Here is a 16,331-nt window from a genome sequence, read left to right as displayed (position 1 = left end):
ATGAGTTTCATTAGTTCAGAGTCCTACATAAGACATAGCTGATAATATACTGTAGTTAATTCTTTTGTTTTCTGTCTTGGATTCTAAACAGCAAAGCCTTGTGGACAAAGTCTCACGGAGGCAGAGGCCTGACATGAACATGTTGTTTCTAAATGTGAAAGTGAGGAGAATGCACCTAGTTAGCGATTCACTAGATGAGGTATACAGAATTATTTCTATATTGATTCTTGAAAGATGCCTCTAAGCTGCACATGCTTATAATCTACCTGAATGTACTTGTCTGGTTTCATAACCTGGTATATAATCCAGTATTAAATAATTTTCCCATTTCAGTTGTAAAAGGAAACTCTGGTTTCGGCCAATGTTCAGCTCTGGCATTCAAGTGAAGGTTGGAGGGGAGGGGAGGGGAGGGGAGGGAGAAGTGCATGGTCTTTTCCACCAGTATATTGACGTTTATCTCTGCCAAATGATCTTATGCTGCTTATATAGATCACACATTGTTACTGCTTTTAAGTTGTATTACAAAAAATGTTTTTTATATATATTTTGTTTCTTTTTAAGGGCAGAGTAGAAGTAGTTTAAATAAATAACTAAATCATAAAATATGTTTGCAGTTTTGCAAAACATTGGCAGGGGCTTCTTTTTAATTCAGTTCATAGGGCCTGACTCAGAAATGATGACTGTACTGTGCAATCAACTGTGACAAATTTTTTAATCCGCTATCACTGCAAGCCAGGCAGTGGCAAGAAAAATCTTCCATATACTAATAATTTATTTCCATTTGGAAATTATATAGTGACCCCCCACAAGAGAAACAATATGAAAATGTACACATTCCATTCCTGCCTTCACTCTCTTACACTTCTAAGGACAGACTATCACAATGCTGTTCCGATAGCATTCAGATATTATCAAAAGATTCAGCATAGGAATAAATGCAGTTCCTCATTCATGGACTATTGATTCCTCAAAGACTAAAAAGATGTGTTTATGATGTCTGAGTTTTAACTCACACAATAAACTGATGAAACATGTTAAATAAAAGGCATTACATTAAAATGTTTTGTTGTCCACAAATAATGCTAAAAAAAATTATGTTTCTTTTTACTAATTTATATGTGTGTGCTTTTAAACAGCTGACAAGGAAAAGAGCAGATTTGAAAAAGAAATTGAAAGTTACATTTGTAGGAGAAGCTGGTCTTGACATGGGTGGCCTAACAAAAGAATGGTTTCTTCTTCTAATTCGACAGATTTTTCATCCAGACTATGGTGAGTGTTTAAACTGAAGCTCTTCTATCACTTACACAAGTCAGACAAGAATTAAGAATTGCAAAGCAGAGAGGGTTTAATTTAGATTAACCCCTCAACTTGGTGCCAAAAATTCATTAGTACTAACTAACTCATCTGGGACCTCATAGATCTACGCTTCCAGTATGAACCAGCCTGCATACTTAGGCCTGTTTCATATTTCTCTACTGTGAAAAATGTGGAGGGTGAAATGGAGGGTATTTTCAGTGGTTGTAATGAAGCTGTGGTATTCTGCAAGTACTGTGTTTCTCCGAAAATAAGACACCATCTTATATTTATTTTTCCTTTTAAAAAAACCCACAGTGGCTTATTTTCAGGGGATGTCTTATTTTTTTATTAAGCGTCCAGCCTCGCCTCTTCCTTGGGGCCCTCCAGAACTGCGAACTGCACCTATCACTATGTCTTATTTTCGGGGTATGGCTTACATTGTGCAAATGCTTTCAAATCCTGCTATGGCTTATTTTATGGGTATGTCTTATTTTAGGAGAAACAGGGTAGGTTCACTTTCTCTTTATTAGTATTCCGATTTTGAGTAAGAATGGTTTATTACAGAGGGAATTGTAATCTATTGAATTATTGAGGGGTGTCTTTTTTGGAAAAAATGTTCTGTTTTGTCATTCAGTTTATATTAATAATGTATAAACCTGTATAGCTTTTTTGGTCTTATTGGATGTTGTTGATATTGCTGTTCTTTGTTATCATTTTGTAACCCATTTATGGACTTGCCTGGGTCAAAAAAGAGCTCTGGTAGAAATTAAATTAGTATGTTGCTGATAGCTTCATGGTTTGTTAGATTTATGGCACTCTTTTTTACATTTCAGCTTCCAGCTAAAATTTTCATAATGATGAAAAGTAATTATATGAAAGGGAAAGACGATATCAGAAATGGGCAGAGAAATTTGTTTTAAGGAAATTGCTTTCTAATGCTCTAACGACACAGTTAATGCAAGCAAACATTTGAATAAATTTGGAAGCAGAATCCGGTTAAAAATGCATACTTCTAAGTCTATTTGAAATCAACAGGGCTTCAAGAATTCTTGATCATGGCAAGATCACACTGTATTTGGGGCACAAGTGATAGAATTTTAATACAAAAAATATTTGTTCTATTCTACAGGCATGTTTACATATCACAAGGACTCTCACTGTCATTGGTTTAGCAGCTTGAACTGTGATAATTACTCTGAATTCCGATTGGTTGGTGCTGTATCCTTTCTTGCCCACTAGAAGGTGCTGTGTACACAGCAGATTAACCATGTCACAAATATTTGAACTTTTAAATGAATTGTTGTTTTTCCTTTCATAGCAAATCATTAAAGTTTTCTTATATTGTTTATGTACAGTGGATGTTAACATATATTTTTGTGACGAGAGAGAGAATGCTCAGCTAAACCAGTTGTTGCTTACTTCAAATCAAATGGCAGATTGCAAGGCTGAATTTATCAAATAGCCATACTTTCTGTAGACTATACATTATATTTTATAATTTTGCAATCAGTTTTTTCAAGTCCTCTTTAAATGTTTCTGTTCACACACAACTCAAACTGTACTGTGATACCTTATGACAAGAGTATGATTTTCAGCTTAACATCCAGCGCCTAGCTAATGGGACTAGCTGTCTATAACAGTATCACACTGGATATTCGATTTCCACTATGCTGCTACAAAAAGCTACTTAGTCCTCCAATTGTACCATGTGACCAGAATGCACCTGTAGGAATTGGTAGCGTTACTATTGATGACCTATGCAGGGTAATGCCGGTAGGTAGAAAACAATGCTTTAAAAGAACATTTGCAAATAGTAATTCTTGTGTTATTATTTTCTAGGGTTTCCTAAGCTTCCAACCACAGTCTATATTCGTTAACACTGATTTTGACTCTGCATTTTCAGATTGTACTTACATAGTGGCAATACAGTTTATATTCTGCAAGCATAGACAAATACCAGGTTGCTATTAGAAAATTGACACATTATGCGGCCCACGTTATGATGTTAGGAAACAGCAACTTTCATACACCAGTGGTGAGGGATGATACTGTACTTAAAACTACTGCTTGTGTCTTATAGTAGCTTTATGCTTGTCACAAATGGGCCATGTGACATTTTAATCATAAGCTAAAGTTGCAATTTAGATTTCAGCCATGCTTGGAAAGTTTGCATTTGAGAGCCATATGACACCTTATTTGTGATATACCATTATTGTTCACTGTGAGAACAAGATGCTGGACTAGATGGGCCATTGGCCTGATCCAGCAGGCTCTTCTTAGGTTTTTAAGCTGTCAAGTTTTAAAGTGGAAAGCAGCAATTCATACATATACAGTCATACCTCGGTTTAAGTACGCCTCGGTTTGAGTATTTTTAGTTTAAGTACTCCGCGGACCTGTCTGGAACGGATTAATCCACTTTCCATTACTTTCAACGGGAAAGTTCGCTTCAGGTTAAGTACGCTTCAGGTTAAGTAAGGACTTCTGGAACCAATTACACTCATACCTGGGGTTAAGTACGCTTCAGGTTGAGTACTCCGCGGACCCGTCTGCAACAGATTAATCTACTTTCCATTACTTTCAATGTGAAAGTTCACTTCAGGTTAAGTACGCTTCAGTTTAAGTACTTCCACGGACCGTCTGGAACAGATTAATCCACTTTTCATTACTTTCATTAGGAAAGTTCGCTTCAGGTTAAGTACACTTCAGGTTAAGTACAGATTTCCGGAACCAATTTTGTTTGGAAACCGAGGTACCACTGTAGTATACAGTATGCGTTCCCAATCGATCTGTACTTTTTGTGTTGAGATTTAGGCAAAAAGGAGGACATCTTATGTATTACAAATGTTACTTTTTTCCTGCTTGCAGGAACTGGCTCATGGACTAAATGAACTTCTTTCCTATGAAGGAAATGTTGAAGAAGACTTTTATTCAACCTTCCAGGTATAATAGAAAAACAATTATTATAAAATAGGAAAAGGTAGCTTATGTCCTATTTCTAACAATATCACTGAAAATTAGCTTTACTAAATAGTTCTGAAAATTAGTAACTTCATTTAAAATAGACATCTGACATGTAAAATACCAGCAAGAGCTTTTACAGCACTTGATCTTCATCATTCTTTCTTAATGGATAGCCATTATATTCCTGCCCAGGAATAGCCAATTAATTTATTGTAGCCCTCAGCAGCTTGAAATACACGGTCCTCCTGTCATCTGCATTCTGTTTATCTGCCTCTGTAACTCATGTGGTTACTGAAGCTCTTCCTTTCTAATTTTTCCCATGATAGTAGGGGACTGAGGTTTGGGACTGTGATAGCAGGTCGAAAGAAAGAAAGAAAATACATCCATTTTCCTTTCTTACAGTGGGCGTCCAGGTGAAGTGTAGTATTTGCCCTCTAGTGCTCAGGTCATATACTACCGTATTCCCAGAAACCATGGGCGTTTCCCCCCAATCTTACTGATGAGCCATCCCAACCTTTCCTTAACTGGGATCCAGGTAGCGCTTTAATTATGCAGCTATGTGTGTGCATTGAATGAAAGCCTGCACTAGGACTACTGTATACATACAGCTGTTGTATAGAGGGGTTTTTATTTCATACTCACCCTGCCTTTCCTTCAAGGAGACAATGTACACAATACTCCCCTCCAAACCTGTGTAAGTTAGGCTGAGAGATACTGAGTAGCCCCAAAACACCCGGTGAGCTTCATGACTGAGTGATTATTCAAACCAGGGTCTCCTAAGTCCTAGACTGGCAGCCTAACCACTGTAGCACACTAATGCTGTTGTTTCTAATCAGGTATTTCAAGAAGAATTTGGAGTCATAAAATGTTACAACCTAAAGCCTGATGGTGATAAAATCCCAGTTACAAATCAGAATAGAAAAGGTAATTTGATTTCATAATTAAACTTGTGAATATTAAGGTGATTTTCTTAAATTTAGCTGGTTTGTAAAAACACACCAGGTTATAATATAGTAACTCTGCATATTTTTAATGTAGTGCAGTTTAAGATACAGGGCAATAAATGTTAATGATGAATGTGTGGCAAAAGAAATGAAAACTCCTTTCTTTTCAGAGTACGTTCAGCTTTATGTAGACTTCCTTCTCAACAAATCAATCTACAAACAGTTTGCAGCATTTTATTATGGATTTCATAGTGTCTGTGCTTCATATGCATTAATGGTAAGAATAAAAAGCAAAAAAATTTTGGAAAATGTACTAAACAAAAGTTTGAAGAATTTAATATATTCTCTAGAGATTGTGTAATATGTGCATGGAGTTTGCCCATGAATAATACTGTAGAAATGATAAACTTGAAGTGCCTTGTGCCACAAAATGCTAAGTAGTGAAGATATATAATGCCTTATGCTATTGAGTAATCACTAGTTAATAGTTTCAAGACATCAAAGCATCTAATATATGAAGAGGTTTTGTGTGCTCACTGAGTTTCCACATTGTTGTTTCTGTACTAGCAGACTTCCTCCCCTACACCTCTAAATTCCAACTCACTATAGAAGTCAGTGTAGATTCTACAGAATCATTCATCTCAGACATTGAAAACCCATGCTGAATGGGTACAATAAGCACCTCAGAAATAGGGCAGAATACATACCGTGTTTCTCCGAAAATACGCCATACCCCGAAAATAAGCCACCGTGTGTTTTTTGAGGAAAAATAAATATAAGACGGTGTCTTATTTTTGGAGAAACATGGCACAGTATATGCAATAAATGGAAGGATCATTGTTGAATGATCAACAATTTCCAGGTGCTTTTCTTTTTTCTTGCTTTGTACAGGAAAGTAGCAGTGGATTTAATGACACCTTAGTAATATACCTTAACTCACAACCTGATCAATTTGTTCAGTCAATCTGGACGTGATTTAAGTTCATAACAATAAATGGGACTAAATTAATTTAAATCCAGTGCTTAATTATTTAACTAGTTTGTGTGATCTAGTTTTCAAATTCAATAATTTGGCAGCTGCTTCGTCCTGAGGAGGTTGAAATTCTAGTTTGTGGAAGTCCTGAACTGGATATGCATTCTCTTCAGAAGCACACGCAATATGACGGTTACCAGAAAACTGATCTTACTGTCCGGTAGACATATTTTTTCCCCTTGATTCTTAATGCTAATTTCTACAGAATTCCAATAAAAACCAATGGTCAATGGGGACTGAAACTGGGTTTTATGCCTATTGTAGGTATTTCTGGGAAGTAGTACTTGAATTTCCTCTTGAACTTCAAAAGAAGCTCCTGCATTTTGCTACAGGAAGTGACAGAGTACCTGTAGGAGGAATGGCCGACCTGAATTTCAAGATTTCAAAGAGTGAAGCATCCACAAATTGGTAACTTCTGTTTCCGTTTTCATTATTCTGACTTTAAATACATTGAGGCAAATATGGGAGCAAACCTTCTAATTGGCCCTGCACTTGTGGAACTGTGTTCCTGATCAGGGCAGTCTCGAGCAGGTTGCACGCCCTGGTGCTGAGGGGCGGAGATCGCTCCGGTGTCCCCGCCCTCGCAGGGCGCGGCCCGGCGCCCTGGTGCACCGCACCACTGGGGGTCTACCTAGAGCCGACCCTGTTCCTGATTTTATTCTGATTATAATGGCTGTCCTGGGCAAGCCATTGTTTTAATGTACTGGCAATTTTAATGTTATTGATTGTTTTCAATTGTGTATGCATTATTATTTGCTTTAGTTTATATATTTTGGTTTACAATCTTGTGTGGAAATCATTCTGAAATGTGGAATATAAGTATCTTAAATAGATAACTTTGTTTCATTAATGTATCATTTTGTTATGTTAGTTGCATAGCTTTTTTAAAACCAGAGTTCCTTTTTAATAAACTTATTCCCCCTAGATTTAAAGCTGTAAGCAAACACAATTGGTTTAACTCATGTAAGCCAAATAACCACATAACCTTATTAAGGTTTGCTTGCTGAAGACTATATCCTAACACTGGTTATTTTAATAGGCCAGCTTTATAGGCCATAGTTTTCAGCTGACGTGTTCTGAAACTTACCAGTTTATTTGAAACAGGACCCCATAATGCTAAGCTGAGATTCTACAAAAGTGACACTAAACTCTGCCGAAGTCCTCCCAGCTGTGTGGGAAGAGAAAGAAGAAGGAATGTGCAAGTCCAATGCTTTGCTCAGGCACATTCATGCTTGTCCATAGAGCACTAAAACAGGATTGGGGAGCCTCTGACCCACAGGCCAAGGTAGGGCTGCCAGGCCTCCCTTTTGGCCTGTGAGGCCATTTTGGCCAAACCATGCCCACCTGCCCTACAAGTGAAAACAGGTACAAACTTGGCTCGGCCAAAAGGGGGTTTGCAGGTACCATCAGCCAGCCTGATTGTGAGTGCCTGCAAAGCCCAAAGGGATTCACGAGATAGCACTTTGAAAGGGGCTTCTAAAGACCCCTGTGGCCATGATGATGTCAAGTGACCTTTTTATTGCAATCAGGTGATTAAAAGGTGGGTGGCTCTGCCTACCCATCAGTCTTGGCCCACAACAGATGGGAATGATAATGATCTGGCTGCTAGCCAAATCCAGTACCCCACCCCTGCACTAAACCTTGGCTTAGCATTACAGCCACTGGGAGAGTAGATCGATTGCATCAGAATGATGGCTTAGTACTGTGTTCCCATCTGTGGTCTAGGCTATTCCAGATTCCACGCCCAGTGGTTATAAAGGTAGTTTACCCTGTGCTGCTTCATCAATTGGAGCTGAATTAGGAAATTTCTTAAACCAGGGGTAACCAAAAAGCGCACACACACCTGTCAACTTTCCGAAGTCTGTCCAACTTTTTAGCTCATTAAAAATAAGCAATTTCTTATTGCTTCTATCCCAAATTTGGTATGAACCATATAACATATACTGTACCTCTCACCCTATTTCTCATTATAATGGCAGAATGTGATTCAAGGGGCACACCCTTAACATTGGGCTGCAGCTATAATTGTGTAGCCCAATTATATTGGCTTTCAGTTCCTCATGTGTGGCAGTCCCTTTGACTAGAATACCTGTTTCTTAATTTAAGTGCAGAGAACTACTTTGTGTGAATTTCTTTCAGCAAAAACCAGTCCCTCTATTAAAAAGAATGGGATCTGACTCACTCCCAGCACTTACATACATATTTGCACACATGGAACAGTGGATTGTAGCAGCAGTTTAATTTAGTCAGTTGAGTTATTTCTTACTAAAATGTGTATGTTCTCTCACAATTTTTTTTAGGTTACCTGTTGCCCACACTTGCTTCAATCAGCTCTGCCTACCTCCTTACAAGACCAAAAAAGAGCTGAAACAGAAGTTGACAATTGGAATTTCAAATGCAGAAGGCTTTGGTTTAGAATAAGAACACTTGAAAAGTATAGCCAATGTAGCACTCGCTTTCCTCTGACTGTGCCTTTAAAGCTTTTCATTTTGCTTTTAATTCTATAACAGTCTTACCTAGAACAGTGTGGAATTGTTTGTTTGTTTTTTTAAAGAAAAAGTGCACTCTTTTGTGTATAGAAATATACTCTCTTGCTGGAAAAACAATTTTGTACAGTATTCATGTTAGTTTGTTTGTTTTTACAATACTCGATAGAGGAAAGATGTCAGGACTGTCAGATGGGAGGATGTATATACAGTATTTGCCTTTGTCTAAATGAAACTGCCTCTTACTGTCTTCACAAGGGGAGGTGACTTAAGAGAGTCAGCCTCTGTCTCCTCAGGTTGCACAAGCTACAGGCAAAAGCTATAGACTACATCACTTATGGATATTCCCCAGGGAAGTACAGCAAATAATATGTATTTTAAAATACTTTTATATTGTAAGTCGCCTCAAGACTTTTAGTAGTAAGCATCTAAGAAATTAAATGGGGGGATCTTGATTAATTAAACCTGATGAAAGATTATCTCCAAACAATATAGCAGAGCTTATAACTGCCATTGACCTGAGGCATGTGGTGAGGCAAATAACAGTTTTAAGGTAGAGCAAATATAGTATTAATATATATTGTTAATATTTGGGCTTTCATTCTCAAATGAACTACGGTATTTTAAAAGCATGTAAATAATTGCCTGTAGGCCAATATGATTTTGATGGTGCAATATAAAGCTAAAGATTTATTTTTACAAATTTTAGGGTTCAGATGTTATATATTAAGCCTTTACAGATTAACAGAGCTGATTGTACAGGAATGTAAAAGCTGCTGTTTTAAATTTATCTAGATTCTTAGACCAACTTTAAGTATTAAATCAATTGCATGATTGTGATATTAAGCTAGACAGTTTGGCTGTTAGTGTACTTTTGTAAATGTAATTTTAAGAAAAGGAAATTTAATGTATTATAGTACATTTGAATTTATTTGATGGTAAACAAGTCACCTCTCAAAGCAATGAAAGGTGTAATTTTGATATTTTAAAATTATACATCTTTTCATTAGGAATTTCATACTGTCTTTTACACAAGATTTAAAATAAATTGAGCAAATTTTTATACAGTTGTGAATGTTATAAAATTGTATCAGATATTCTAGCTTTTATTTATGTCAATGTCACAAGCTATGGAGATGACAACTAGCCTAGATGTTGATAATAACAGATTAGACAGACTTATCAATGACACATCTATCAATGGCTAAGCTGTGAGAGATATATGGATCCTCTATTTCCATAGACTCCATAGTGCTGATTACCAGCTGCTGCCAGATACTACTGGAGAAGAACGGTTGCCTTCATTTTTTTTGCAGGTATCTGGATAACATCTGTTGAAACCAGGATGCTGGACTTGATGGATCTGTGGTTTGATCCAGCCATGTTTCTTCCTTCCCTTCTAGGAGAGATTTAGACCAGATAACCCTCAGTGAGCATATGGGGCTTCTCCGCATGCAGACTGCCTCATTTACATCCATAATAGGAAGTGAGCCCTTTTACATTAATTAGAGAATGTTGACCACTGCTGGTCTTAGTGGCAACTGATACATGACTGCCGTTCATATTTATATATTATCTGTTAGGATAAATTTGACATTGCCTTGTTCTGCTTCACACAGCTGTGCATATCAAGTATTTGAAACCCTTCTGCTGGAACGCCTTCCTGATCAACTCTGGAACGTCTGTAGAGCATCACCATTATCAGATGCCTAAGCTAATGCTGAAGGCATCCAGAGAATTTCCGCGAGCCCAGGGCATGGCTATATTTCTATACCTCTAAGCCATGTCTCCTTATAGTTACAGTGCAAGTGAGCTCAAACCTGGGGTAGTGATTGCAGTTTGTCATGTCAACAACACTGAAGACCTTGTTATCAATACTTCACAAATGTATGATCTTAACACATGGGAGACCAACAGAGCTTATTTCTCACTGTATGCTATATCTATCTAAATCTCAGAAGAATCCTACATATCCTTTGATGATAGTTTATGTGATCTAAAATGCAGTTGATTGGTGCACAGGAATGCTACTTTTTAAGGAAGCATCTGCCTTGTTCAGTCAAATGCTTGGCATGAAATGCACAATGCAGCTAGAGAACATTTTTCATTGTAAAGTGTGTGTCATGCCATCAGGCAATTTGGCTCTCTTTGCACTAGTGCACTGCTCCTTGAGAGTGCATTAGAGGATCCCAGTCTTGGAGAGAGAGATTTGCATTTCCCGCTTTCAATTAAAGCAAGCCATGATATACTGACTCTCTGCTTTTGAAGTTATATCTTGAGTGCTCTCAAAATTGCATCCAACATGGTGCCACTCTTCTAGCAAATCCTTCCTCAAAAGCCATGTCTTCCACACAGGGTTTGGCTCAGCATTTATTCCTCACCTACAGAAACAAAGCCTACATATATTTAGAGTTCTGCATATCCATCCTTACTCTTGCCTCTGCCTTTCCTGCGCTACCTTTCTCCATCACCTCTGCTGTCTCCCCCTCTGTCCAATTTTAGCACAGGAGCTTCTCAGGGCCATGTACATAGATGAGGCTATGTAAATCAGTGTGTTTTTTTCTGGGGAGATGCAGGGGTACACATACCCCTAAACATTTTGTGAATCTTTGTACTTTTGTCCATTTGCTGTATTTATTTTCCCCGATTTGAACTATAAAATGGTGATTTTCTTGAGTCAAAATGAGAGTACCCCCAAACATTTTTATAAAGAAAAAAAAAGCACTGACGTAAATAATTGCTACAACCACTGCATGGAGTCCTTCCTTTACATGAGCTGGAAAGATTTTTTTTTCCTTAGAGAAATGTCTAACTGCTCAACTAAAAGATATGAACAATGAAATGATCATTCCATCTCAGGCAAATGATATTGCGCTATTCATTTAAAATTAATTTTCTGTCTGCCAGTTAGGGTTGCCATGCCATTTTTCCTGGCATGGATAAACAGTGAGCAGATAAGAATCTAGCCAGGAGCAGAAAGCAAACTAGAGCAGTCTTTACCAATCTGGTGCCCTCCAGATGTTTTGATCTACAACTCCCATCAGCTTTAGCCAACGTGGCATTGGCCATGCTAGCAGGGATAGATGGGAGTTGTAGTAATCCAAAACATCTGAAGGGCACCAGGTTAGCAAATGGAGCATCTTCTCTCTCTGCTTCTCTACCCGTTCTGTCTCACTGCTCCCTGTGTCCAGGAAGCTTTCCATTGCAAAAGTCAAAACAAACCTGTCAGAAAAGGTAGTGTCCTTGCTCTTACTTTCCTATTCAATTCATGAATTGTTTTAGTAATTTTCTAGAGGAAATGGATGCATCACACGCTTGCCAGGCTGATTCTTTGTGGATAGCGAAAACAGGCATGCCTCTTTCCCATTTGGACAATAAAAGGTAAATGTGTTACCTGGACACTCCATGTGGAGGAGATCACAAATCAAGTCAACATAAGGTGTCATCAATTCCCACAAATGTTAAGGTAGCGACAACATACATCCGCTAATCCATCATGCAAAGAGAAGCATCGGCAAGTTGTATTCTTAAACACGCACACACATAGCCTAAAAACAGAGGACTAAATTTAAGGGGGCTGAAGTCCAGAGATTCCTGAGTTTAATTTCATCCTTATAACATGAAAGTTACAGGGGAGATTGTAAAGCCCATGGGTTGGGTTACCAACTAAACGAGAGTGGAGGGAAAGCCTGACATCTTCCGCACCCATAAAAGCAACATCACCTGAAGCTATTTATTGGCTAGCAACCCCCTAGCATGGCTGAACAAGCAGTGATGAAAGGCACAAAAGCCATTGCAAAAGCTGGCAGCTTTAGTCCCAAGGTTGCCACTTGTCCTCTCTTTCACCTTCAACAGGACCGTGACATGCAGATTTCACATGCAGGTGAAACAGAGATGGGGAACCTGTGATCCCCTAGATCAGGGGTGTCAAACTCAAATTCATCGGGGGCCGCATCAGCAGTTTGGTCACCCTCAAAGGGCCGGTTGCATCTGTAGGACTATGTGTCCACTCTTTATTATCATAAATTATTGTCACTGCATTCAATTATTACTGTTTTTTGTAATAATGTAAGCTCATTCCCGCCCCCACGCGGATCACATTCCTGCGTCGTGGCGTGTGTGTGGGAGGGGATGTAAACGAGGGAAATTTGAACAAAAGGTGGGGATTGACGGCTTCCGGGGGCGGGGGCTCAACTAAACCTTCGGCAGGAAGGAGAAAGCCACTGCTGGGATTAAAAACCTGCAGATGGAAAGAGGGCTTCCCTTTCCCACCCTGCGCACACCCAAACCCCGCTAGGCAGGATGCCACACGCTGCAACCCACCCCATGCTTTGGAGAGGGGCAGGAACATGCGGTGCAGCACCAACTCCCTGCTTTGCTTTTGCATCCTCCTTCCTCAGCGCCAGAGTCCCTTCCCCTCGCGCTGAGGGAGGGCAGCGGATTTCCTGAGGAGGAAGGCGGTGGCAGCCCCAGCGGACGTGCATCTTCGCCTCAGAGCTGCTCTTCCCCCCACCCGCGCTGTTGTCGTCTTCGCCGCCGCCTCTCCCTACCGGGACTGCAGGCAGAGGAGGCTTGAAAACCTCCCCCCCCCAAAAAAAAAAATTCCCTCCCACCTACTCAAACCGTGAGGCGACTCCATCTGGAGCCCTACATCACGAGGGGCTGAGAGGAGGAGGCGGTGGCAGAGCGGGAAGAGCAGGAACCCGTGCTGTCGTCGCCGCCTCCCTCCCGGCCGCCCCCCCGGGGAGCAGCTCCGCTGGAACTGAGAAGCCAAAGGGCGGCTCGGGGGTGGCGGGCAGAGCAAAAGCCAGGCACCCTCCCGAGTGTCTATGAGGAGAAAACGGGGGAAGAGGGAAGAGAAACCCGGCTCCATCAAGAGAGCGGCTGTTGCGCTTCGCCTACTTCCCCCTCAGGCTCACTCCGCGTCCCTTTCGCCCGCTCGCTCGCCCACCTCCCGGATGCAGCCGAGGAGAGGAAGGGAAGCGGCGGGCGGCGGCTCCCCATTGCCGCCTCACTCGCTCTCGGAGACAACAGCAAAGCCCGCCAAAAAAAAATCCAGCGCTGCTCCGTCCCGGCACCAACTTTGCCGGCGGCGCCTGTAGGGCTTTCCTACCTCCTCGGCGGGCTTCCTCCTCCTCCTCCTGCATCTCACTTTCCCGTCTGGCCGCTGTGCCACCGCCTCCCTCAGCCTCATTCGAAATTGAAATTCCCTGGCCAAGGCCGTCAGCGTGGCTCCAGCGCCCCGGCCTCCGCCTGCAGCCCCACCCCCGGTTTTGACCCTCGGCCAATCGCAGGCTCCAGAACTACTGTCAGCGGATAATGTCTTCGGCGGCTACGCGGGCCACATGACGAGGTCTGGCGGGCCGGATTAGGCCCCCGGGCCTTGTGTTTGACACCCGTGCCCTAGATGTTGCTGGACTACAACTGCCACCTTCCTTGACCACTGTCTGAAATCACACAGACTCACCACCTCTCTGAATAAAGGTAATCTGAGAATGGAGGGATGGTCAGAAACCTTGGCCAGGAGTGGGGCAGTAATATAGGGCCCTGCAACTTACCTTTTTGTTTGTTAACTGAGTTCAAAAAGATGTCATTCTACTTATTTTGCCCCTCTTCCTATAAAACAGGTTGATTATGCTTCAGGTTGATTATTTTATACAAAAAAGGGAAAAACCTTGAGGTCTGTTGTTGCTTTAAGTTTTGGGGGGGGGGTTGTATGTTTTGTTTTTAATCAAAATACTTCTGACCAGAAAGCAGTTATTTCCAAATGTTGTCCATCAAGCAGGCAATAAATCAGTCCCTTCCCACCAACATAGAAAAATATGGCTCTGTACTCTTCCGGTAACCTCTCTTGCTTCATTTTTTCCATTGACTCTGCTCTGCAATTACTATCTTCAAGCTGATGAAATCACATTCTCTCCAGCAATGACAGTGTCGGGCTCTAACCTGGGTCACATTGACCCACACTCAAGCCATCTATTTCTGAAAGTATTTGGAATCCAAAAAACCTGACATTCTCCCCAGCGGTCAGTGACTCTTGAGAGGACTCCATGGTGCCTGATATTTAATAATGATCTCCTCTCCACCACCCCCATCCAGCATTTTCTACAAGAATTGTATGGCAACTGCCAATATATGAGATTGCCAGTTCTTGATTAGTGTTATTTCTCCCATGAGACCTATGCTAGGATTCCTGTATGTATCCTGTTGATTACTGAAGCTGGACTGAGTTTAGCAGTAGCTGCCTTGCTGGCTTTGGATAAGTAGTTCTATTAATATTTGTCCTTCCCATTTGCTGGATACCAAAGAAGGACAATGAGTGCTGTTTGAAAACAAAAGTTTTGCGTTGTTTCTTCCCCTACCAAGAGCACAACATCAACTGTTCATACCCTACGATGAAAATAGGGACATCCCATTACTATTTAGACCCCAAACATCTTACTGGGTTGCCACAGCTACTCTGGGCAGCTTCCAACATATTTAAAAACATAATAAAACATTAAACATTAAAAAAACTTCCCTTTACAGAATTGCCTTCAGATGGCTCGGGGGTTGGATAACTCCATATCCTCCAACATTTCTCCAATGAAAATAGGGACATCCTAAAGAAAGGTGAGACATTCCAGGATCAAATCAGAAACTGGGGTCGCTTCTCTAAATCAGGGACGTCCCTGGAAAATAGGGACACTTGGAACGTCTGGCCTTTACTGTCTGCCAATAAGCGTGTCTTTGAATTCAAGCAATTATTCCAGCCCAGATCTAGACTCTTAAGCATGGAAAGTCCTCTCATTTTCTGAAACTGCACAGGTTCACTAAGGTTTTCAAATAGCAAAAATGTGCTTTTTAGAAAGATTTGAGAAATTAGCAGACTCTAGATTTCATACTTTCCATTCAAACCAAGGACCTGAACAAGGTTCCTGTAACTTTGAAAGGCCACAGATAGGGATGGGTGGTAGAGCATCTGCCTTGCATACCTACATACAGATGATGGTCCCATGCAAGGGACCTCTGCTACCTGTAGGTAAGGCTGGGAAAGACTCCCCGCTGCCAGACATCCTGGAGAGCCACAGTCCAGTCAGTGCAGTCAATACTGTACTAGCTGGACCAACAAGTCTGACTCGGTAGAATACAGCTTCATATAGTGAGATCACCTGTTAGAATTGTGTCCTGAACCCCTGGCCTACCTGGCAGCAAGTCAGTGTGCCGTCCAAAGTTCAAAGTTCAAGGGTCAGTCCACACAAGTAAAGGTCAGGAAACACAGTCTAGGGTCAATCCGAGTAGCCATCTCTGAAGTCCAGCAGTCAAGATGTAGTTCAGAGTCAAACCCAAAGCACGGTCCCATGGAGGTCCAAGAGCATCCAAGCCAAGGTCCATCAACATGGCTGTTGAACATGTGGGAATGTTGTAGATACCAGGAGAGGATATATTGATTTAATAGTATCCTTAATAACTCCTGCTTGCGAGTCAGCAGCAGAGTGCATTCCCCAATATATAGCAGGAAGCTACACCAGTTGATAGATTCATTTGAAACTCTTTACTTAAGCAATCCAATCTGACTTTGTTCAGATTGGGTTTTGTTCCTGGCAAATCCCCTTTTATCCCTCCTAAAAG

The 16,331-nt window shown here is 40.8% G+C and overlaps 1 protein-coding gene across 2 annotated transcripts in view; it reads left to right on the top strand.

Annotated features, from left to right (window-relative positions):
- Window positions 1-11,488, top strand: part of HECTD2 (HECT domain E3 ubiquitin protein ligase 2) — a 30,068-nt gene extending 18,580 nt beyond the window's left edge. For both annotated transcript variants that reach the window (XM_060274865.1, XM_060274866.1), the window contains 10 exons: window positions 92-199; window positions 1,137-1,269; window positions 2,426-2,514; window positions 2,911-3,069; window positions 4,162-4,236; window positions 5,094-5,181; window positions 5,372-5,478; window positions 6,279-6,394; window positions 6,499-6,642; window positions 8,535-11,488. In XM_060274865.1, the coding sequence (XP_060130848.1) occupies window positions 92-199; window positions 1,137-1,269; window positions 2,426-2,514; window positions 2,911-3,069; window positions 4,162-4,236; window positions 5,094-5,181; window positions 5,372-5,478; window positions 6,279-6,394; window positions 6,499-6,642; window positions 8,535-8,655 (1,140 nt within the window). In that variant the 3' untranslated portion in view covers window positions 8,656-11,488. The remainder of the gene's footprint in view (window positions 1-91; window positions 200-1,136; window positions 1,270-2,425; window positions 2,515-2,910; window positions 3,070-4,161; window positions 4,237-5,093; window positions 5,182-5,371; window positions 5,479-6,278; window positions 6,395-6,498; window positions 6,643-8,534) is intronic.
- Window positions 11,489-16,331: the final 4,843 nt, after the last annotated feature.

Source organism: Zootoca vivipara, chromosome 5 (assembly GCF_963506605.1).
Source record: "Zootoca vivipara chromosome 5, rZooViv1.1, whole genome shotgun sequence".
NCBI classification, from domain to species: domain Eukaryota; kingdom Metazoa; phylum Chordata; class Lepidosauria; order Squamata; family Lacertidae; genus Zootoca; species Zootoca vivipara.
This window is presented reverse-complemented; position numbering and strand designations above follow the sequence as displayed.